This window comes from Vigna radiata, chromosome 9 (assembly GCF_000741045.1).
Source record: "Vigna radiata var. radiata cultivar VC1973A chromosome 9, Vradiata_ver6, whole genome shotgun sequence".
Taxonomy (NCBI): Eukaryota; Viridiplantae; Streptophyta; class Magnoliopsida; order Fabales; family Fabaceae; genus Vigna; species Vigna radiata.
The window spans coordinates 2403763-2426417 of NC_028359.1; the positions used below are offsets into that span (position 1 = coordinate 2403763).

Sequence of the window (22655 nt, forward strand, 5' to 3'; positions counted from 1 at the left end):
CTTTATATCATTCAACCAAATTGAAATTGATTAACTCTCCTCATATATTTTTTTTTTTAATTCAGTGTCATATCAAATTTTGATTAAGTTAAAAATATCACACTAAATATAAAAAAAATAAATTACATATAAAAAGTTACAAATTATTATCTTAAAATTTTGTATTAAAGATAATGTAAAAAAATGATATTTTTTAATGGTTTATCATAATATTTACATTCATGATAGATATTTAGTTTTGCTAAGTACAAAGAATTTATTTTAGAAGGAAAAAAATAGTAAAACTAAAAGTTAAGAACTAATATTCTTTTTTTTTTGTTAATATATTGTCATTATTTTTTCATTGTAACATTTGATAAAATTTGATTAACATTTAACCATCATTTTTTTTTTTGTGTAATGATTTTTGGAAAGGGCAAATTGTTATATGAATAAATTTAAAGATAATGTTTGTAATTTGAAAAAAAAAATATTGGAGAAGAGATTTGCTTAAATTATATAAAAATATAATAACGATATTTTACATCATCAAACACTTTGATGACCAAGTCACATTATAAGCAACTTCATATTCAATTCTAAATAACTCAGGTTTATTAAATTTATATTAAAAAAATATTATTTTATTCATAAAAAAATCAATAAAAGACTATTAAAAATGTTTTTCATGAATCAGTTGAGTACAAAGACATAAGAAGAATACAATGATGTAACTTGTAGAATTTCAAGTTTAAGAGAAACCTATTAAACTATAACATGTGTTTCATGCAAAACCTATTAAACTGCAACACCATCATAATATTTCAAACATGTCACATTTCAATACTCATACAATGCAAATTCAAGCATGTATAGACATAAATGGCTTGTCAGAGCAAAAATCCAAGCATGTTTGAATCATTTTCATATCATTCCAAAGTTCAAAATTGTTGCCACATGGAAAATTTTCCTAAATAAATACAGTTCCTTCCATTTTGGAAATATAAGAAAAATAGTTGAATGTGTGTTCCAAAATTACATTATTGAATAAAAAATAAGTTTAATATTTATGAGACTCTCTCGTTAAAATAGAACATATAACATGAAATGAAAATACATTTAAGATTCTTAAATTTGAAATAAAATAACGAGTTATTGAATTAAAAATCTGTGTATTTAGCAAGTATCCGCATGTACCATTTAAAATTCAGACATTGAAAACATAAAAAATTTGACTAAATATGTTCAAGATAATATAAGTTGACCAAGAAAAAAGTGTGAAGAAATATTTAACTAATTCTAACCCCACATCCAAAAGCAAATTATGATATTAGTTTTTACCTGATCATAATGTCACTTAATAATTAAATTATTTTTAAGTTAAAAAATAAAATATAAATAAAACTATTAAAACGTGAGTTTTATAATGTTAAGTTACCCTACAGGTATTTAGTTATAATCAGAAATTAAAATGACAGATAATTATGAAGCTTGACAGTGCTGTTTTGTTTGTTGTTACAGAACATGATGCAAGTCATTATGAAAAAATAATCTGCATCTTTTACAAAAGTAAAAAAAAGAAAAAAGAGACAACTTTTGTAGGGAATAATAGCATATATATGCGAATTTTATTACGTGGGGCAAGTTAATGTTAAAGTGGCTAGAGTGCATTTGCACAATGTCCCCATTTTAAGGTAAGCCAGAAAAAGCAGACACAGAGACTGGGAACTTCACGCCGCAACACAACACAATACAATACAACACAACACAACACTCCCATTTTCACCTTTTTTTTCTTTCATCGGAGAGAATAGGTGGTGCATGCACACACACTTTTCATGATCTCTCTCTCTATATATGTGCACTTTCACACGTTATATCATACATAGAGAGACACATAAGTCTCTAAGCCAAACCTCACTATCTCACACGTTGTAGAGCTACTTACATAGGGAGCTCAAATCTCAATGGCCCTTCAGAGACTCTGAAAAGCTAACAAGGCTGGTGGGTTTTCATTCTCTTAACTTGCACTCTTTGTTTTTGATGTGTGTGTTGTGTGTCTTATGTTAGTCTCTCCTCTGACTCGGAGACAGAGAGAGAATCAAAATCACTATAACTCTCATTAAAAAATAAGAAAAGAAATGATTTTTAAATGAGTCTTGATCTCATAAATCGCCTTGAAACATGTCCCCTTTCTTCTCTATTGCTAACCTTCAATTTCTCTCTCTGTTGAGAGTTGAAATGTTGTTGTTTTGCTCTTCATTCTCTCACTTTCTCTGCTTAACTTGGTAGGTGGTTGTTCCGATAGAAGCACATTCAATGGAGTTTTTGTTTTTTCAGTTTTCGGGACTGGATCAAGTTGACCCCAGATCTTCAATTTGTTTGATTGCTGCGAAGTGTCGTCCTTTCTTTTGATTAATAGCCTGGGTTGGTACTCGGTAGTGTAACTTCAACTTGGTTATCTTGTCATTGGGAAATGTTGACTTGCATAGCTTGTACCAAACAACTCAATAATGGATCTCTCCGCCAAGAAGAAGAGGAGGAAGCTGTTCACACACCCGGCACAAAGCAAGCCATCAAGGCTCTCACTGCACAGGTAAATTGACAACTTTCCTTGTACACTTGATTTGTCTCATTACCAAATCGTAAAACAGTAAGAACCCAGCCACCTCTTCAATTATGTATTTCTTCATACTTGGTTGCTAATAGCCTAAATGGTAATACCAACAGAACTAATAAAAGGATTCAATTTTGTTTATCTGTTTGAATGATTTGTTTTTACTTAAGTGGGAACTATGGTGACAAAGGGTTGGTTTTGTTTTTCAGATCAAGGACATGGCAGTGAAGGCTTCCGGGGCCTATAAGAGCTGCAGACCTTGTTCGGGATCTTCCAATGGTAACAGAAATAGGAAGTATGCAGACTCAGATATGGGGTCAGAGTCAGCCAGGTTCAACTGGGCCTACCGCAGAACTGGGAGCTCCAATTCAACCCCAAGGATGTGGGGGAAGGAAACAGAAGGTGGGAGGGTGAAAGGGCTTTCCAGTGGGGAAGGAACTCCAGCTTCAGTGAGTGGACGCACTGAGTCAGTGGTGTTCATGGAGGAGGATGAGCCTAAGGAGTGGATTGCACAAGTGGAGCCTGGTGTGCTTATTACTTTTGTTTCATTGCCTCAGGGAGGGAATGATCTCAAAAGGATACGGTTCAGGTACTAGTACTTACTTCTATCCATCTTGTGTGTGTTTGGAGATTGCACATTTGGGGGAGTGAAAGCACATGCCTTTGTCATGTGGTAGATGTTACTTGCTTTTTAGCCAATGTGACTTTGTCCTTTGTTGTAGTTTAAACTCTTCCTTATTCTTTGATCTGGCAAACTAAGTACATGTTTGTTTGGGAGTGATCACATGCTTTTCAAAGGCTGTCCAGATTCTAGATTGGCAGGATCTATCTTGTTTCTATTGTGCCTCTGTGGAGGACCTCAGCTTTGTTCCATTGTCAGTAACTCATGCTTGGCTGGTGTGGCATGGTAGGCTGAGACAAAAGCAAAAAGGGTTTTTATCTTCTAGCCCTGGACATTCAAATGCACTCCCTCCCTCTTCTCAGTCCACAAAAAGAAAAAGGAAAAAGAGAAAAAAGAAAAGAAAAGAAACGAATTTGTGCAAAGAAAAAGGCCAGGATTGTTTTTCTGCCATGCTAGAGTAATATTCATTTTCTGAAATACAAGGAAATTCGTCACCCTCTTCTGCTCTGAATAAAACATAAAGAACTTAAATGCAATAATTAAAGGGATATTAGAAGGGTCTAGTCAAACATAAATAGTTTTATAGATATGAAATTCTACTTTATTGATACTGGATAGTTTCATTAGTCTGTCTGAAAGTAGCAATTAGAGTTCCCTGTTAATATTAGTGTCAGTAAATAATTCAGCTTGAGAAATTTTCAACCAAGGGAAAAATAGCAGTGTGGGATGTGACATTTCTTTTTCTAAGTCCTTCGGTAATTGTACTGATTAATTGTTTGATATTTTTTGTCAGTCGTGAAATGTTTAATAAATGGCAAGCTCAGAGGTGGTGGGCAGAGAATTATGACAAGGTCATGGAGTTGTACAATGTTCAGAGGTTCAATCAGCAAGCAGTTCCTCTTCCAACCCCACCTAGATCTGAAGATGAGGTAGAATACAACTTCTTTGTTATTTTTAAAGGATTGCATGGTTAAATCTTTAACCAAGGAACTCATTAACATGCTATCCTTAACAATCAATCATAAATTCCTTCTAACTTATATTTGAGGTCTGAGATTGAGATATTTGAGTTTAGAACCTGGTTCTTGAATGAGGTCTGATATTAAGATAAGCTCATTTAGTATCTTCTGATTTAGAGAATTTGCTATATATTTTAGTTGTCATTTACATGATTTTTTTCTTTCAGAGCTCAAAGATTGAATCTGCTAGGGACAGTCCTGTCACTCCTCCACTCAGCAAAGAGCGTGCACCCCGCCATTTTCACCACCCAATGGGAATGGGCTACTCCTCATCAGATTCACTGGATCATCACCAAATGCATCCTCACCCTTGTTATGAAACAAGTGGTCTGGCATCAACACCTAATCTTTCCAACATTAGTGCACCAAAGACTGAAAAATCATCCGTTGATGGTTCTGTAAGGACCAGTTCATCTGGTGAAGATCACTCAGGCGAGTTTTCAATCAGCAATGCCAGTGATATGGAAACTGAATGGGTTGAACAGGATGAACCAGGAGTCTACATCACTATCAGAGCACTGCCTGGTGGAACTAGAGAACTCAGGCGTGTTCGGTTCAGGTAAGCAGAAATCACTACCCTGGAAAACAAATTACTCTCAATGCAACAGCTTTTTTATACTTTGTTGCTATCTAAACAAGTTGTATTGCATGGTATGAAAACCAGAAAACTTGCTCATGCACCTTACTTTGTTGCTCATGAACTGTTTAGTGATCAAGTTTGATTTTGTTGATTCTTTTTCCGCAGCCGAGAAAGGTTTGGAGAAATGCATGCAAGATTGTGGTGGGAAGAGAACCGTGCTAGGATACAAGAACAATACTTGTGACTGTGACTATAGAAAATGCCTTTACACAGACAACTGCTTCAGCAGGCTAACACAGTACAGCTTGAAAGCTTTACAACAGTGTTGTGCATTATAGATCCAGTTACCTTCTTTCCATGCCATGTAACAGCAACTTTCAACTTTGTAGTTTACTTTAGCAGTGGAGAAATGCAGATGTTGGGAAATATTAAACTTTGATAGTGATATTTTAGTCTTAGTTAAAACTTATTCCTGCCAATGTCAGTCAAATGTTTCCATCTTGTATGAATTTTCAACTATTTCAAATGAGATAACAAGTTTGGTTGTGTCAAAATGTTTAAAGCTGCAAATACAATGCTGTAGATTGAAAACTCTGCACAAAACAAATCACTGGAAAGTTGGTAACAAAGTACATGATTTCTGATGATTAGAAAATGTAAAGTGGAGCATGTCCAAGACAATTGCTGTCTCCTTCTGCCATTAAGAATGGTCCATGAGTTCATTCTCTTAATTGTCATAGTTGGATTGGCCCAAGTTTCTAGGTGATATATATATATACAACCATAGATTGTTTCTGTCCCTGTCCATGTTTGAGAATGCAACTATAAACTATGAAATGCAAATAATCTTATGATTACTTTAATTAATTCTATTTTTTTAAAAACAGATTATTGACATGATATGATAAAAAAATTGAAGTGACGCTGGAGCTCCATTAGATGCACAAAAGTCAGATCCAAAGTAAGTTAGCGAGGCTAATTTACCCCAAAAACGCAGGGGAAAGACGGCTTTTGCAAAATAGTTTTATAAAAACAATTTAAAAGATGGCTAATTATTGGAATGATTTCACATTTTGGGAGCAGTGTCCTCACTTTTAAATTTTTTTAATTTCATCTCTAAATACATTAATATACATCGATCAAGTTTTTGTTTTTGTTTTTTTTTGTTTTTTTTTTTTTTTTTTTTTTTTTTTTTTTTTTTTTTTTTTTTTTTTTTAATTTTGACTTATTAGATACGTGAGGATTTTCTATTATCATGATATCTTTTTCTCTTATGTATAATCCATAATGTGAAAATTTGGATTAATAAAAAAAAAAAATCTTTGTCTATGAATTGAGGATTATCACGGTGAGGATTTTCTATTATCATGATATCTTTTTCTCTTAAATATAGTCCATAAAACTTTCTAATGTAAAAATTTGGATTAGTAAAAAAAAATCTTTATCTATGAATTGAGGATTTCCACGGTAACGGGGAGAAGAGAAATTGGGATTCCATTAAAAATAAAATAAAAAGTGAAAAATCAAGCTCTCGTTGATAATGAAGTGAATTTAATCGAAGATCGAATGTGTATATGTCTTAAGTATATATGTCTTAAGTATATATATATATATATATATATATATATGTGTGTGTGTGTGTGTATATTATTGTGTGTGTCAATTTTGAATTTTTGTTGTGTTATGTTGTTGCGATGAATGTATAATTTAGGGTTGGTGTTTTTTTTTTTTTATGTTTTTTGTGTTTGAATGTTGTGCTTCTTTGTAATTTTTTTGTGTAATGTAGTATAGTGCATATTTGTTTATAAAATTAGTTGACTATGGTGGTTTCTCATTATGTGCGATGGTGTTTTTGTTGTGGTCTCCCATCTGAAATTGGTTTGTTGGTGTTTGTAGTATGAAATGTAATATGTCTTGTATTCTTTGGACATGGCAAAGGTCTACAATGGCTTGGTCAAGGTGTGTGACAGGTTGGTCGAGGTGTATCAGAGCCTAGTTGAGGTCCATGATAGCTTGGTCGAGGTGTATCACATCTTAGTCAAGGTGAGATTGACTCTATCATAATCAGTGACATTAGTAGTTGTAAAATTGTTGTCTAACTCTGTCATACTTTAACTATGATTCTCTACAATTTTTTGCACAGGGACTTTTGCCAGCATTACAACAACTTTTACTTAGTGTGGATTAAAGGTTTTGTGCGCCATATTTACACAAATTTTAAGTAATTTCGAGGTAAAAATCTGAAATGTCTCTTATGGAAGACAACATCATCCACACACCCTTAAGCATAGAAGACAATCGTGAGAGATATTAAAGAGTTGAATAAAGACGCCTTTAAATATTTGATAACCATTCTTCCAAGACATGTATTCAAAATTCAAAGCCATGTTCATTATTTAAAATTGTTGGTTTTTATTTTTAATGTTTCATTTCTTTTGAAGTAAATTTTGGTCAAGGTCAAGGTTTATAACAATAGTTCCTTGTGACACATTTATGAATAATATGTCACAAGCTTTTAAGAGTGCAATCATCAATGGAAAGAGTAAGCCCATCATAATAATGTTAGAAGACATTCAAATTTACCTCATGAAGAGATCGACAATAAATAGAAAAAAGATAAATGCATATGAAGGTTCTCTATGCCTGAAAATTAAAAAAATATTAGAAAATGAATCACATAAGACTAAATATTGGATATCAAAGTATGATTTTGGTATGATTTATTTATGCATGATTAATTATGGATTGCCCTGTTTTGATTTTAATTCATTTTATAGTTGGTCAGGACAAAAATTGTTTGAGGTCACATACATATCCATGATTAGTGAGAAGTTTATGGTCAACATAGATAAACAAGAATATAACTTGAGGAAATGAATCTTGTGCTGTCACACACTAACTACCATGTAGTTTTTAAATATCAATGGAGAAGACTACTTCCCATATTGGTTTATTGGGTCAACCTATGAAGAAACATACCTTTCAATGATATACCCTGTCAACAATCATCATCTATGGGAAATGACTTTTAACTGTGATGTTTTACCTCCACCTAAAAGAGTGTTACCTAGACGACTGAAAAAGAAAAGAAGATTAGAGTCTTGGGAGCTAAAGAAGGACAAAACACAATTAAAACGAGATGAAACAGGAAAGAGATGTGGGATATGCAGACAACTTGAACATAAAAGAAATAATGGCCCACAAGCTCCTCAAATAGAAGACTAAGCAAGCTAACCAACAACACAACCAGCAAGCACACCTCCCAGCACATCCTGAAGGAACTCAACCAACTTCAACAAACCCAACACCATCTGAAGCAACTCATATTACTGCATGCCAACTTCAACAAACCCAACCAACTTAGCTCACTTCAACACATCTAACTCTATCTCAAGCAAATCAGATTTCAAGAAACCTAACAAACTTAGTCAACTACAAAATCCATCATTAGAGAGAAATTGTCATATAGGATGGACCTAGTTTCGAAGTCATGAAACGTTGTTTATTTACATATTTCCGTCTATTTTGGAAGACATATAATTTGAAACTTTAATATATATTATGCACCTTACTTTGATTAGGAGCTTATTTTGCTTACGATATGTATCTATGTTGCTTAGTAACTTATGTATTTTGAAGAACAATATTCTCTATTCAAAATGTATTTGGAATTAATATCATGTGTATTTACATCACAATTTCACTTTTATGCTTTTTTATATATTGCAAAAAACTTTTGATTTATTTAATATCACATTACAAAAACATATACCTACATTCATCACAACTCATAAACTACATAGCTTAGTTAATGACAACATGTCACTTTTATATCGTTTCATAGAATTTTAAACATCATAGGAATAAGGATAATGTTAATCAACCATAGAAAACATAATATTCATATTAAGAACTTAACCTGATTTTCAGAAACAATAAGAGATTTTTTTTCAAATTATAAATCTTTCTTCTTTGCTTACCAATAGTAGCATCTCTTTCCTTTTCTCGTTATCTTCATTGCATAATTTGAAATAATTGTACCTTTAAAAATCTTCATTTCCACTCCACTTTTCAAAAAATCCAACAAAAGCAAATATTTTATTAACAACAAACACTCTTTAACACGAAAAAAAATATACCCCGATTGAAAATTAAAACCATAGAATCTCGAAATTGTCTTCCATTATTTTTAACAATTTTAGCCACTCTTAACACTACAACCTCTAGTAATGGCAAATTAGTATTCCAACCATGATCTTAGGTTGTGTCCCTTATCTGACAATTACACCGTCTATAGCCATGGCCAAGCCACCGAAAAAACAAAGGTCGGAGAACATATGAACTGATTCAACACCGAAATAGTAAAAGAATGTTAACGCAAGCTATTTGTAAGTATTGTTTCTACTGCTTGCAAAATTACTATCTCATCATTCTTTCAATAAACAAACCATCAGGGGTTGCAAATTAACAAAACATAAATGGTAGAATGAAAAACAAGATCAGAACCGAAGATTCCAGAAAGTACTATATGAAGATAAGAAGAAGCTTTCGTTCATTCTGTCATGTTGTCTTCTTCATCTTCATCTTCACTCAGATCAAGATCAGCCAATAGTTCATCCAATGGAACAGAAGGTAGCTTCATCGCCACAGTCACCGATGCCACCTCTGATGGCTGGTACTCCTTGTTTCAGTACAAAGATATATTGAACCTCATATCAGGTTTTTCTTCCAAATCTTTCAAAAATTGTTCATATTCTGAGACCATTTTTTGTCTTGATCAAGTCTCATATCATCAACATCCATTTTAAGTGATTTAAGCTGATCGAGGCTTCCCACGTTTCTTTTGGCGCTTCTCTTCTTAACACTTCTTTATTAAAATTGCTTCAAGAATGTGCCCTTTGTACTTGCCCAACTCCATGTCATTACTATTAGCCTCATACAGTTCACAACCAAGAGCATCATCACGAGGATTTAAAAGATGGCCCACATGAGTCTTGATGTTAAATATTGTGCCGTTCTTGCCAAAATCTGACACACGAGCAACTTGAGCCTCTGCTAAGCGATATTTTGTGCCACCAATAGTAACCTCAGACGAAACAACCTCCACATCCAACATTAAATATTACACTAACTGTCTGCTAGTAAGCAATGACTGGAAGGATGTTCTCCATCCAGTATTGATCAGCATCTAAGAAACAATGCCTCAGGGTAAATGGATCAAGCAGCGCAATGCTGTTGGTAAACTTGGTGCAAATCACAACAAGACCAATATTTCCCAAACTAACAGCAACTTTTGGAGGCAGACAGATTAAATACTCACGGCAAATGGAGCTGATTTCAACAGAAAATGCATATTTGTAGTTGTAGTTATTACTCTTTGGATCATGAGAAACTCGCTGCTTTTTCGGGAGAAACTTTCCCAATAAACTCTACAAATTTAACTGCATCGATTGGAGGAAAAAAAGTCAATACCTTGTTCCATCTGCTTGATTCTTATAGCACTGGCAGCAGCACCATGCTTCAGAATTAGCTGCTCTAGATAAAAGAAAGTACGCCCATGAAAAACATGTTGTCTAAGCTGCACAGCAGCACCCACTGGTCGGGATTAGCCTGAACCCTAGAACAAGATTCACACATATGCTCTTGTTGAACATACTGCACGGATAAGACTGATCAAGAATTGCTCCGTTGATAACCTCTTTCTGCACCTTGACCTTGACTTTAATCCTCCTCGAATGAGGTTCAGTCCCAATAAACTCGGCATTACCAACATCACTTTACTAGAATTAAAATTTTTCTCCAATTTCTTCAATAAAAATGTCAGGAGCGCCTTTGATTCTAGCTGTAGCTTAACACGACTTCTTGGTGCTGCAAGTAACTTTCACAGTCAGGGCAATGACCAGCACTAGCTGCTTCAGTAATCCTTCAGTAATGTCAACTTCTGAGCTCAAACACTTAACACACATATTAGCAGCATTTGGCTGCATTAATTCCACACTTGCAACACAGAACACTGCCAATTGTTTGATGAACCTTGAACATAGCTGATCCATCTGCCCTGCCGATGAACTGAACATACTGACGAATTGAAGATAGTATTCCCCAGTTCAAACAAGCATGTGTAAGCATAAGAATTAAAGGAAAACTTTCAATTGGAAAATTACTAATAAACAAAAAGAAAAGGAGTTATTTGTAAACAACTTGTAAGAATGGAAAGCACATTATGGAAATTATTAGGTAAAATAAAGACACAAAAATATGAATATAGTCTTGAGAACAAATTGCTAAGAACAACCATTAAAAGAATTCAGCACAAGGAATAAAAGATCAGAAAAGTTTAGAATTCAACCACGCACAAACAAGGATGGCAAACAAAGAACCAAAAAGGTAAAACAGATCATTTGAAAGAAAATACATTCCACCCATAAGCATAAAGTCAATGAAAAATTCAAAGAGAAGAAATCTTAACAGAAATTGGCATTCAGAAACTAAGAACATGAAACCTGAGAAAGCAGAAGACAAGGGCTTCACACAAGGTACCGCTAAATCACAAAAATATGACAAAAAAGAATGAATTGAAAAACTTTGTAACAAAGGGTTGTAGAGAAAGTTGGCGTGGTAACATAGTCTTCCAGTTTTGTGATAAAGTCCATGGGCTTGAAGCCCTACTACTCTAAAGCCCAACACTTTTATCTAGTCTTCCAAACTTAAATTAGATATCTTAAATTTAAAATATGATTTATATGTTTAAGAAATATGATTTATTAGGAATTTTAGCTATCATGTAATTTACTTTAAAGATATTTATTATTATAAATCTCAATTACACAAGAAGTCTATCTCATGCAAAACACATAATATAATAGTAGGGGTGCAATGCGGGTTGGCTTGCCCTGTTTAGGTCCACCCCACATTTGATCCGCAAAATGCGGGGCGGGCTGGCCCCCCCTTAAGAAATGTAGACTCAATTTTCCGATCCACCTTGCATATTTCCTGACCCACATAAGACTTATACTTTTTTCCTTTATCTATTTAAATTAGTAGGAATAATTAATATGAATATAAATTTCTTAATAAACATATGGTACTTAAGAGTCCTTAACTTTTACAATATGATCCATGTATAATGTGACTGGCATTCTCAAAAGGTTGCATGAATAATAATGTAAAAAATTAAGAAATGAGTCTGAAATTAGCATTCTCAAAATTTTGATTCATATTTGAAGGGTTGGAATACATAACAAACTAGCATTCTCAAAATTTTGCAAAACAATCAACAAAGTAGCGGAACTAGAAGTCCCTGCCAGGTTTTTCACCATGTCCACCTGTTAATTCAAAGTTCAGCAATTTCTTCTAAGGGATAATCGTTATACACGCAAGATAGATTACTTGTGCAGGACCTGGGCAAGACAATGATTCACTTTAAAATCGAGAACTAAACTTCAAGTAACTATTATATTCTAAAGTGTCCAGTACCAGACAGTTCAAAAGGTTCAAATAGTTCAACAAGTTCACCAAGTTCTTCTTCGTTTACATTTTTAAAAAACATCAAATCAATACATAGATGTACCTGATAAGAGAAGCTTGAGGCAGTGGTCTATTATGCAAAATTAGGATGAGCTGGTCTCTCACGTGCTCCCCTTTAAATATCTTCAAGCTGCAACATTGATAAGCTTAGGTTTAGGATATTTTGAAATAAACTAAAATTGGAGATTAATCTACAAAATCTCTAATTATTTCATTAGATTTCTTGTGTTACACAAACAACAGTACATGAGGGGAGTGGAGAATACTGTTATACTTACACTAGCTGCACACCTTTCACTGAAATCGGAGATGAGAAGAACTGTTCTCAACTTCCCACCGAAGTTGATGCACAACTTGGGATTGCTGCAATTGGCTCTTAAAGAGTACTTTCAGAGCAACAATGTGATTATTCTGTACCAAAACCACATATCAGTCTCACAATATAATTCATGTGTGAAAACAAGAAACTATGGAGAAACATCCTGTACAAATTGGTAACAATACATCACAATCATCTCATATAAATACAATGGTCCATGGTCGTGTGCAATCTGATCTTAAACTAATAATTCAAAAAACCTGTTATCCGTGTTATGTGAAGACATTTCAGATACTTTATACTGCATCCCATAGTCGCTCATCAAAAGACTATAACACGTAGTCACAATCCAACAATTGTAAAAGCTTGAGTAGCTAGACCTGAAAATTGTAAAGCCTTTTTTCATGTTAGAATTAATCTTCTAATCAATTTCTAGAAGACTGATTTCTGAGAACACTTTAATTTTGCAGGTTACAAATTTGACGAGCTTGACCGCAACTCCGTAAATTTAAGGTTTCAATAAGCAAGACCAACAAATTTTCAGATTAAGAAAACAATGAAATTCTACAACAAAGGAGTAACCAGTAACCAACACAAATCAAATGCAGCAACATATGGTCAAAGAGCACAACTAGAAACTCAACACAATCACTAACCCTTTTGGTAAAAATGCAACCTTTTGTCCAAATGAAAGCACAAACTGGTGAAATAAGGAGTCAAACTCAAAATCATAAATAAAAATATAACTAGTAATTGACAGTTAAGAAACATGGGTTTGTCGCTGTTGATTTCTATGTCAGTACAGTACATTGAATCGCAAAAATTAAAAGATAAGAGGAAAAGAAAAAGATGATGGTGCCAGTGGTGAAGAACCTTGTTCGGATGTTCCTCGGCCTTGAAGGGCGGTGTCGTCAGCGGATGAAGATGGTGAACACTCTCCGTGATGCTTTTGGAAGGTTGAATGGTGAGAATATCTTTGTAAAAACAACATTTCAATAAAATATAAAATTTATAAAATAAATAAAATATAATAACAGAAGTGAATAATGTGATTTTCAAAGCAATATTTCGGTGATTATTTTTTAACTATATAAATCATAACAAGGGAGTGAGTGAAAAAAATATAAGTTACTATTAGTTCATAAATTATAAAGTTATTTTAACATACAAAATAGTTCAGTAACAACCATTATTTATTAATAATTAATAGCTTCCTGATTTAAGATAAAATTTCATAATTTTGTTTTGAAAAAAAATCAAAGATGAATACTCATAAATAATTTTGAAAAATAAATTGGATAAAATTTGCAATTGCCAAATGAAACGCATAATCCATAATGATGATAACCACATGCTGGTTTTGACATTATTGGTGAATCGTTTCAAAATGATTTGCAATTTTTGTTTAAGCAAAGGGCATAACCGTAGTTTAGCAGAGAACAGCACTAGGGCACAACACAACACAAAGTGAAGCGATGTGGGATTTAAGCGTATAAATTTTTTCCCTCAAAACTAAAGTCATTGTCAAAAGTTTTCAAAACCCTCACTCTGTCGCTCCAAGCCGCTACCCTTTTTCCCTGTTCTTCGTCTCTCTTTCTCTGTCTGTCCCTATTGAGAAGAACAAAACCCTACCCGATTCTTGTTATCCCCAGTGTTAGCCTTAAGTTTTGTTTTTTCGTCGCTTTGGTTGTGTTTTGTCTTCTGGGTTGGGTCCCTGTTGGGTTTTGGGTGCAATGGTCCCTGGTTCCAGAACGGAGAGTGGCACTGGTACCCATTTGCTCTCTGCGAGAGTGCGCAAAACCATCCAATCCATCAAGGAAATCGTGGGGAATCATTCTGATGCTGATATCTATGTTGCCCTTAAGGAAACCAACATGGATCCTAACGAAACCACTCAGAAATTGCTCAACCAAGGTTGGTGGGTGCCTTGGTGGGACCGTGTTTTTCCTTTTTGTTCTTAAGCTTTGCTTCCCTCTTTTGAATTTTTGAATTGTGTCGCTTTTGTTTTCCGTTTTTGATTGAGGGGATTTTGACTCTCATTTTTATCCTCTCTTGTGGTGTTTCGTTGATTGCTGGAGAATGATTCACGGAGCTGGGGTTTGTGTAATTCATGTGTGGGCTGAATTTTTGTATTTAATTTGCATTTGTGAGAATGAGGATGATAAGAGTTTAGAATGATTTTCTTGGCTTTTCTTGTGGTATAGATGGCTGAGATGTGGTGGAGGCGGTCGAGCTTTCTTTGATTGTGTGTTATTTTTGCTGTTGCTGCATGATTTTAATGTTTGAAACTGCAATGATCTTTGATATTGTGGAAACCTGAGGAAAAAACTTTGTGGCTGAAATCGTGGTTCAGTTGATTATTTTTTGTTTATTTAGACTGCCTGCCGAAACTGCTGGCTTAGAGTTTGTGGCACTATCAGAATTGTTTGGGCTGACCATTGGTAACAAAATATAAACTTCATCATCAAAGTGAAAGTGTAGGACAATTATTCTGTGCTGAACATGTTCTAAACTCCTGCTACCTGCTACATATGATTCAAAAAGAATCCTGGGATTTATTTGATCTAAGTATTGTAAATTTAATTTATTTCATTGATGCTTTTAAATAGTAAATAGTTGCTGCATGAATGTGAGTGCTTATTGATGGCCATTGCAATTAGGCTGTCTAAATTAGAATATTTCTCGATTATATTGTTTTAAACCATGTATGTGATTCTGCAACCTGTGAATGTTTTCTTATGTTAGTTTACTTGTTCAACTCTAATTGGAGTTTGACAATGTCCTATATTAGATATTGTTTTGAAAGAAAATTAAACAAAAAAAATCTACTAATGTTCATTGTGGCTTTATTATTCAGATCCATTTCATGAGGTGAAGAGGAGGAGAGACAGAAAGAAAGAGGTACCACTTCTTGTATTCTTTCTGGATGACTTATTAAATTAAATCCTTATTACACGCTAAAGACTAGTGATTTTCTTATCTGTAATGTTTCTGTTGTTACAGATTCATAATGTTGGGAACAATGGTTCAGCTGACTCACGAAGGCCATCTGAGAATAGTAGTGGTCAAGGAGTGAAATTTCACACCCCTTCTGAACGCAATGTTAGAAGAACAAACTATTCTCGGAGTACTTTACCTGGTAATATGTCTTGTTTAGAATGAGCATTCGTGTTTTACTCCCAATTTTTTCTTCAGTAGGTTTTATTCTTATTGTATCGCTATGGGGGAAGATCCATGATGTATTTTAAAATTGTTGCATTTCCATTTCAGTTACATAGTAGTTGTTTTTTCTTTCTTTGATTGAAATGCTTTTTATGCTACCTTTCTCTTTTCGTTCCTATGGTGGGGGGGGGGGGGACTTTTTCTAGTTTAAACTAGATGAAGAGTAGTATTTTAGTCATATATCCATCTAATAATTTACTCTTGATCCAATACCTTCGTTTTCATATGTGGTTTCCAATAGCTAAATGGATCAATTGTTTTGTATATGTTTGCATGTTTTCATTAGCATTACTATCTGCTCTGATCTTTAAGTTCATTCTTATTATTCAGGCATCAGCAGAGAGTTCCGTGTTGTTAGAGACAACAGGGTAAATCATATTTATAAGGAAGTAAAGCCTCTTTCACAGCAGCACTCAACATCTGCCAGTGAGCAGTCAAATGTAAACATATCTGAGAAGGGGTACGATCTCAATTTTATTTTGTATGGATTTTGAAGTATTGGTTGATTGCCTTTTACCAATTTGTATATCTAGTTTCAGCAGCTGTCAATATATGCTAACCCTTGCTAGCCCTACTGCTGAGAGTTTCTTCTCTGTGAGAGTTTGTGTGAGAGTTTATAAAAGGGGAATGCTTACCTGAGCTGTGAAAACAATTTTAATAGAAGATTAATTAACTGATGCATATGACCTGAATTGTGCAAACCCAAGGTCAGATGCATGCAAACTAATGCAATGTATGCTGACACATAGAAAGTTAACAGTTTACCTTTTAACAGAAGGGGTTAGAAAGGAATCAAATGAGGAGAAATAGTAAACCAATCTTTGTAATATAATATGTAAATCAAAATTTGTTAGTGTATCTGTCCATGGTTGCTAAAGGTTAAGGGCAATGCTTAATGGTATTGAGAGTTTATGATTTTGATGTTTTGAGGGACTGAAAAAAAGTGTCTTACGGAAGGACTTTAAAGAATTTGAAAGTACTTAATTAATATATGCTGAAATAAAAAGTATCGATCTGTTTGCTCCATAAAACAAAAAATGGAGCATTTCCTCTTTGTGGATCAGATAGCATAAGGAATTTTCACTAGAATAGGAAACACCAGGAATGAAAGTCCAGTGATTCTACTGATTGGCTTCTTTAATTTTAACTAATGCAATCGACCTTTATGTCAGATTTGAAAGACATATTTGTCAGGGATCACTATTTTGGTTTATTCACATAGTTGGATGATTGAATTTTATATATACATGTATTCATCATTGTTGCAGTTCATCAGCCACCACCAGTCATAGGTCATCTGGCTCAAGGAATTCATCACAGGCACTAAATGGTCCTTCTGATTCATTTGCGAGATACCCGAAAGATGCTGTACCAGATACCGTTGAAAGAAAAATTGCATCTGAGGATAAGGATAAGGATAAACAAAGCATGATTTCAAATGCAGCTGGACGGGTGCAACCAATTAAGCCTAACCACATCCATCAAAATCCAGCTACAGTGGCATCAAGCAGCAGTTCTGCTATTGGGGTGTATTCCTCTTCAACAGATCCAGTTCATGTGCCCTCACCTGATTCTAGATCATCAGGTGTTGTTGGAGCGATTAGGCGTGAAGTTGGGGTTGTTGGTGTTAGGCGACAGCCTTCAGACAACAAAGTAAAACAATCATTTGCTCCTAGCAGCTCTTATGTTGGTGGAAAAGATGGTACATCTGCAGATTCTTTCCAATCAGTTGGTGCTGTCTTGAAGACTGAACAATTTAGTCAAACTAAAGTAACTGAATCTTCATCATCTGGTGCGCCAGTTAGCAGACCATCTGTGAACAACCAGTATAATAGTAGACCACATCAACAAATTGCGGGACATCAAAGAGGTAATTCTTTGAAACGGCTCTACCAATTATGATTTTGATCTAAATATTTAAGAGTAGCATGTTGGAGTATGCTCTGCTTTTATGGTAGGGTAAATATAGCATTCTAAAACAATTGAGTGGGAGAACTTATTGTGGATTTTTGTTTAAGCTTTTCTTACCTGTTTCAGAGAAACTTGCTTATTAAAATGTATCTGTAATGTACCCATTTTTTCTTTGCATTTTTGTTTGATGGAAGTGCTTATGATTGAACTATCCATTTCCTTACGCACATTAATGAATAAGATGATTTTGGTGTAGTTTTCTTTTTCATTATATATATATATTTTCTTGCCTAGAAATTTGATGAGTTTTGAATGATGCAGTTTCCCAGCAAAATAAAGAATGGAAGCCTAAATCTAGCCAGAAGCCAAACAGTAATAGTCCTGGAGTAATTGGGACCCCTAAAAAGGCTGCTGCTTCTGCTTCTCCTCCAGCAGAAAATTCTGGAGATATAGAATCAGATGTAGCAGAACTTCAAGATAAACTTTCCGAAGTAAATATATACGAGAACCAAAATGTGATTATAGCACAGCATATTCGAGTTCCAGAGACTGACAGATGCCGGCTGACCTTTGGTACCATTGGGACTGAACTTGATTCTTCAAGGCTTCAATCTAAGTATCACATAATAGGAGCTTCCGAAAAATCAAATGATGAATTGGCTGCAAGGTTTGCATTCTTGTTTTTATTGTATTTTTTAATTTTAGGTTAGGGATTTTATTATTTGGGCATTGGAGTTGACAGCCTGACCGTTCGGATGTATTTGCTGAATTTCTTTGTAGTTTTGTAGTATTTTTGTCGAAATTTTAAGGTTTATAATTTTTTTTCAGATGTATATTCAATATGTTACTTTCACACACAACTACTAAGTCCGTGATAGGTAGTATGCTTTTCCTGTTACCAAAGCTTAATGTTGTTTAATATTTGATGGCAGCTTGACAGTACCTGCTCAAGAGTTGTCCACTGATGATGTTTCTGGGAGCAAACAGGTGGAGTTACTGGAGGAACAGATTAGAAGTTCTGGGTCGGACTCGCCTGTATCTGGTGCTGCTTCTGAGCAACATTTGCCTGATAACAAAGATTCTTCAAGCACTCAGGACAATTATGCTAACATTGGGTTAGTTCGTGATAGCAGTCCATCCTATGCACCTTCAGAACCTCAGCAGCAAGATTCTCATGATATGCCAGGCTTTGCGGTGTGTGTTTCTTTTCAATTCTACCATCGTAGTCTTTATGTTGTTGAACTTTTTCTTGTGGTCTATGCAAACTTATCAATGACCTGTAGTTGTTTATACTATGTTAGTGAGACTCTGGCAATGAGGGGCTTGCATAGCCAAACCTCTGGTCAGGCACTATGCCTGTAATATGATTGGCTTTTGCCATTGATCATTATTTGTTGTGAATCATCTGCAAACCATTGAAACTGGAGATATTCCTTAGTCAGGCACTGGTTGTAACCATAAAGGGTTAGATCAGGTCCAGTATGGATTAGATGTGGCAGTTTGTTGCATAGCAGTCAATAGTGACAGTGTTTCAAGTGACCAACTCCAAACGATGTTACAGTGGATAGTAGGATGGCTGCTTTTTGCACCCTAAATATATCTATATTACACTATGCTTATTTATTCAAAATTTAAGAAAAAAGGCCTATAATTTTACACTGAAGAGCCAAATGACAAGAGAGACATGTATTTGGACTTGGTGAAGATTGGCCAGAAAACTCGCTGGAAACTGATGGGTCAGCGTTCAGAGAGTAAAATGTTGAGAAAAAAATGTATCAGATTTATCAATTGGCTGGGGATTTTTCTAGTTTGCACCTTCCCCAAAATCTTTGAAATGGAACTGGTTTCAGGGTTAAACCTAATTCTGTTCCTCCACCCTGTTGTGTCTGCTCCGCCAACCATTCACCATGGATTTTTTGGCTATGAAAAACTTCGGTACTTGGTGATAATGGTCAGCCATGATGTTACTGTCATTCGAGCAGTGACAGGGTGCCACTCTGCACTGGAGTGATCGTGACACTCGTGCACGATTGATAATTATGGGCTGTCCTGTGTGTTGTCTGCAATGATATTTGAGATGCGTTGCTTGGTATGAGGGACATGAAACGTATTTGTTGTTGGTTAGGAGGAACATGAAACGTCTACAATCATCTCAAAAACTTATATCAGTTACCCTATTTATCTACTACTTGTGTAATAGTATGTATAAGAGGTGTACTTTGTTGTGCCTTGTTGTCTTGTCATTCTCACTTTTAATTTTCCAAACAGGCTTATGATCCTCCAACTGGGTATGACATTCCTTATTTCAGACCTACAATTGATGAAACTTTACGAGGGCAGGGTTTGTCGACTCCGCAGGAGGTATAATATGCCATAAGAATATTAAAGTATTTTTATTGCTTGATTGTAGTCTGCTTTAATGTGTTTTTCATCCGCAGAAAAATACAACTTTACACACTCCACACACGGTACAAGGGGTACCAACCCATTTGCTATGTTACTGAACAAAATTGAATCCTCCACCTAATGGTTACAATGTATTTAGTATCAACCTAAACTAGATAGATTATAATCGAAAGGTTCCCTTACAAACCAATAAATTCAGCTAACAACAGGAAAACCAATTAGCAACACAAACAGCATCCGGACTGGGATTGCTGTCCCATAAGATAACAGTTAGACAGTTGGAAGGATTTCTTGTTTGTTCACTAACCATGTTTGCAGAGTGATAGAGTTTAATTATGCCAGAGTTTACTTAAAATAAATCCCTTTTAAAACAATTGGCAGAGTTTGATCTATTTTAATTTTGATTGAGAAAACTTTTGATTTTCTTTGAGAGCCTTGCCTATTTATTGTCTGTTTTGTGAGAGTATTTTCTTTGTTTTTGTGGAGGAATATAATATGGAAAAGTTCTATCTTTTCTTGAAATGCAAGATTGATTGGCATTTTAATTTTGTTGGCGTTCTTCATATTTATTAAATTCACCATGTTTGGCGAGTGTAGGCTTTGATCTCCCATGGAACCAATACTACTCCTGCTTCCACAATTGCCATGGTACAACAGCAACAACCTCCGGTGCCGCAAATGTATCCACAAGTTCATGTTCCACACTTTGCTAATCTTATGCCATATCGTCAGTTTCTGTCCCCCGTTTATGTTCCACCTATGGCAGTGCCTGGATATTCAAGTAATCCTCCCTACCCTCACCCAACCAATGGCAACAGTTACTTGTTAATGCCTGGAGGTGGTTCCCATCTTAATGCCAACAATCTCAAATATGGAGTTCAACAGTTCAAACCTGTGCCTACTGGAAATCCTGCTGGGTTTGGAAATTTTGCTAGTCCAACTGGATATGCCATGATAACTCCTGGTGTGGTTGGGGGTGCAACAGCTCTTGAAGATTCATCTCGTGTCAAGTACAAAGATAATCTTTATGTCCCAAATCCTCAGGTAATTTGGTGTGTAGTGTTAAAGAACATTTTGCTAGGATCATTATTATTTGCATTTGTTCTTTTCTTTTTTCAGTTTTAAGGGAGGCACCAAAAGGTTCTAATCCTGTGTATATCTCCTTTTAATAGTAGAAGCTGCAAGTATTGTAGTCTTCATTGACTCTTAAATCTAATAGAAAATAGAATAGAGAATAATAGGATAAGATTAGTAATATCTGCTCTGCATCTTCTATTTGTTGGTTTCTTTTGCAAAACTGAGATTTGACTTGTTATTTGTACCCCTCATTCACAGGCTGAGACATCAGAAATTTGGTTACAAAATCCAAGGGATCTTCCAGGAATGCAATCTGCTCCATACTATAACATGCCCGGGCAAACACCTCATGCAGCTTACATGCCTTCACACACTGGTCATGCTTCCTTCAATGCAGCTGCAGCTCAGTCTTCTCACATGCAGTTCCCTGGCATGTACCACACTCCTCCACAGCCAGCTGCCATTGCTAGTCCTCACCATTTAGGACCACCAGCTATTGGTAGCAATGTTGGAGTTGGGGTAGCTGCAGCTGCTCCTGGACCGCAGGTTGGTGCATATCAGCAGCCCCAATTGGGCCACATCAATTGGACAACAAATTTCTGAGCTGGGATAACACAAAAAAGGAAGTTATATTTAACCCCTATGTGTACAAGGGACTGACTGAAAGTAGATATAGAAGAAAAAAGTCAGTTTTCATTGTGAAATGGATGACTTATGCTTTAATTTTTTTTTTTACTTTTTACAAATGCAATGAGGCATTAATTTTCAGTCTCCTTGTTTGCAGTAGGTGTAGGAATTATTGAGTTTTGGCTTCAAAAGTTAAAATTTCGGTCATTCTTGAAAATCCTTTCAGATAATGCTGAAAAGCTTTTCTTGAATGGATATGCTGTATTTTTACTGATATCTATGGCCACAATAACCGTCAAAATACTTACATCGTCTTCCTATCCATCTCACAAAACCATTTGTTTGGGGGCAACTGTGTATTTTTCGATTGACTATTGAGTGAATATTTAAAGAAAGAAAATTGCAGTGACAAGTGAGTTTGAAATTTGAGTTAGAACAAAATTTATCAAACTTGATTTTTCTAACAATTTCTGTCGAACTTTTCTTTTTATCTCAAGTATGAATTTTGACAACATATAAACTAAATAAAGTGTAATTAGTAAATGAGTATGAACTATATGCGAAAAGGATGATTTGGGGGCAACAGTTTTTGAATTACATTATCTCTTAATTTAAAGTAAAAGTTTATATCCATTTTTATTAATATAAAACTTATATTTTTATCAAACTAGTAAAAATGTATATATTTTTTCAATATCAAATATTAATAAATAAATTATTATAACTTAAATCATATAAATAAAGTTTAA

At 34.7% G+C, this 22655-nt stretch overlaps 2 protein-coding genes and 1 pseudogene across 3 annotated transcripts; 2 read left to right on the forward strand and 1 right to left on the reverse strand.

Moving 5' to 3' along the window:
- The first annotated feature begins 1688 nt into the window (after nucleotides 1-1688).
- On the forward strand, nucleotides 1689-5371 carry LOC106773546 (protein Brevis radix-like 2). Of its 2 annotated transcripts, none has more exons than XM_014660231.2 (6): nucleotides 1689-1983; nucleotides 2272-2575; nucleotides 2806-3185; nucleotides 4012-4147; nucleotides 4405-4796; nucleotides 4983-5371. In XM_014660231.2, exons 2-6 carry the CDS (start codon nucleotides 2456-2458, stop codon nucleotides 5059-5061), a joined length of 1107 nt encoding a protein of 368 aa, XP_014515717.1. In that variant the 5' UTR covers nucleotides 1689-1983; nucleotides 2272-2455; the 3' UTR covers nucleotides 5062-5371. The 2 variants fall into 2 exon arrangements, with proteins under 2 accessions (XP_014515717.1, XP_014515718.1); XM_014660232.2 differs by having other exon boundaries at nucleotides 2320-2575.
- Nucleotides 5372-8951: 3580 nt separating this feature from the next.
- LOC106772973 lies at nucleotides 8952-12917 on the reverse strand (annotated as a pseudogene).
- Nucleotides 12918-14144: 1227 nt separating this feature from the next.
- Nucleotides 14145-22209, forward strand: LOC106774159. Its single transcript, XM_014661037.2, has 10 exons — nucleotides 14145-14577; nucleotides 15521-15564; nucleotides 15667-15802; nucleotides 16216-16345; nucleotides 17154-17755; nucleotides 18118-18463; nucleotides 18729-18990; nucleotides 20065-20157; nucleotides 20800-21246; nucleotides 21538-22209. Exons 1-10 carry the CDS (start codon nucleotides 14397-14399, stop codon nucleotides 21880-21882), a joined length of 2586 nt encoding a protein of 861 aa, XP_014516523.1. The 5' UTR covers nucleotides 14145-14396; the 3' UTR covers nucleotides 21883-22209.
- Nucleotides 22210-22655: the final 446 nt, after the last annotated feature.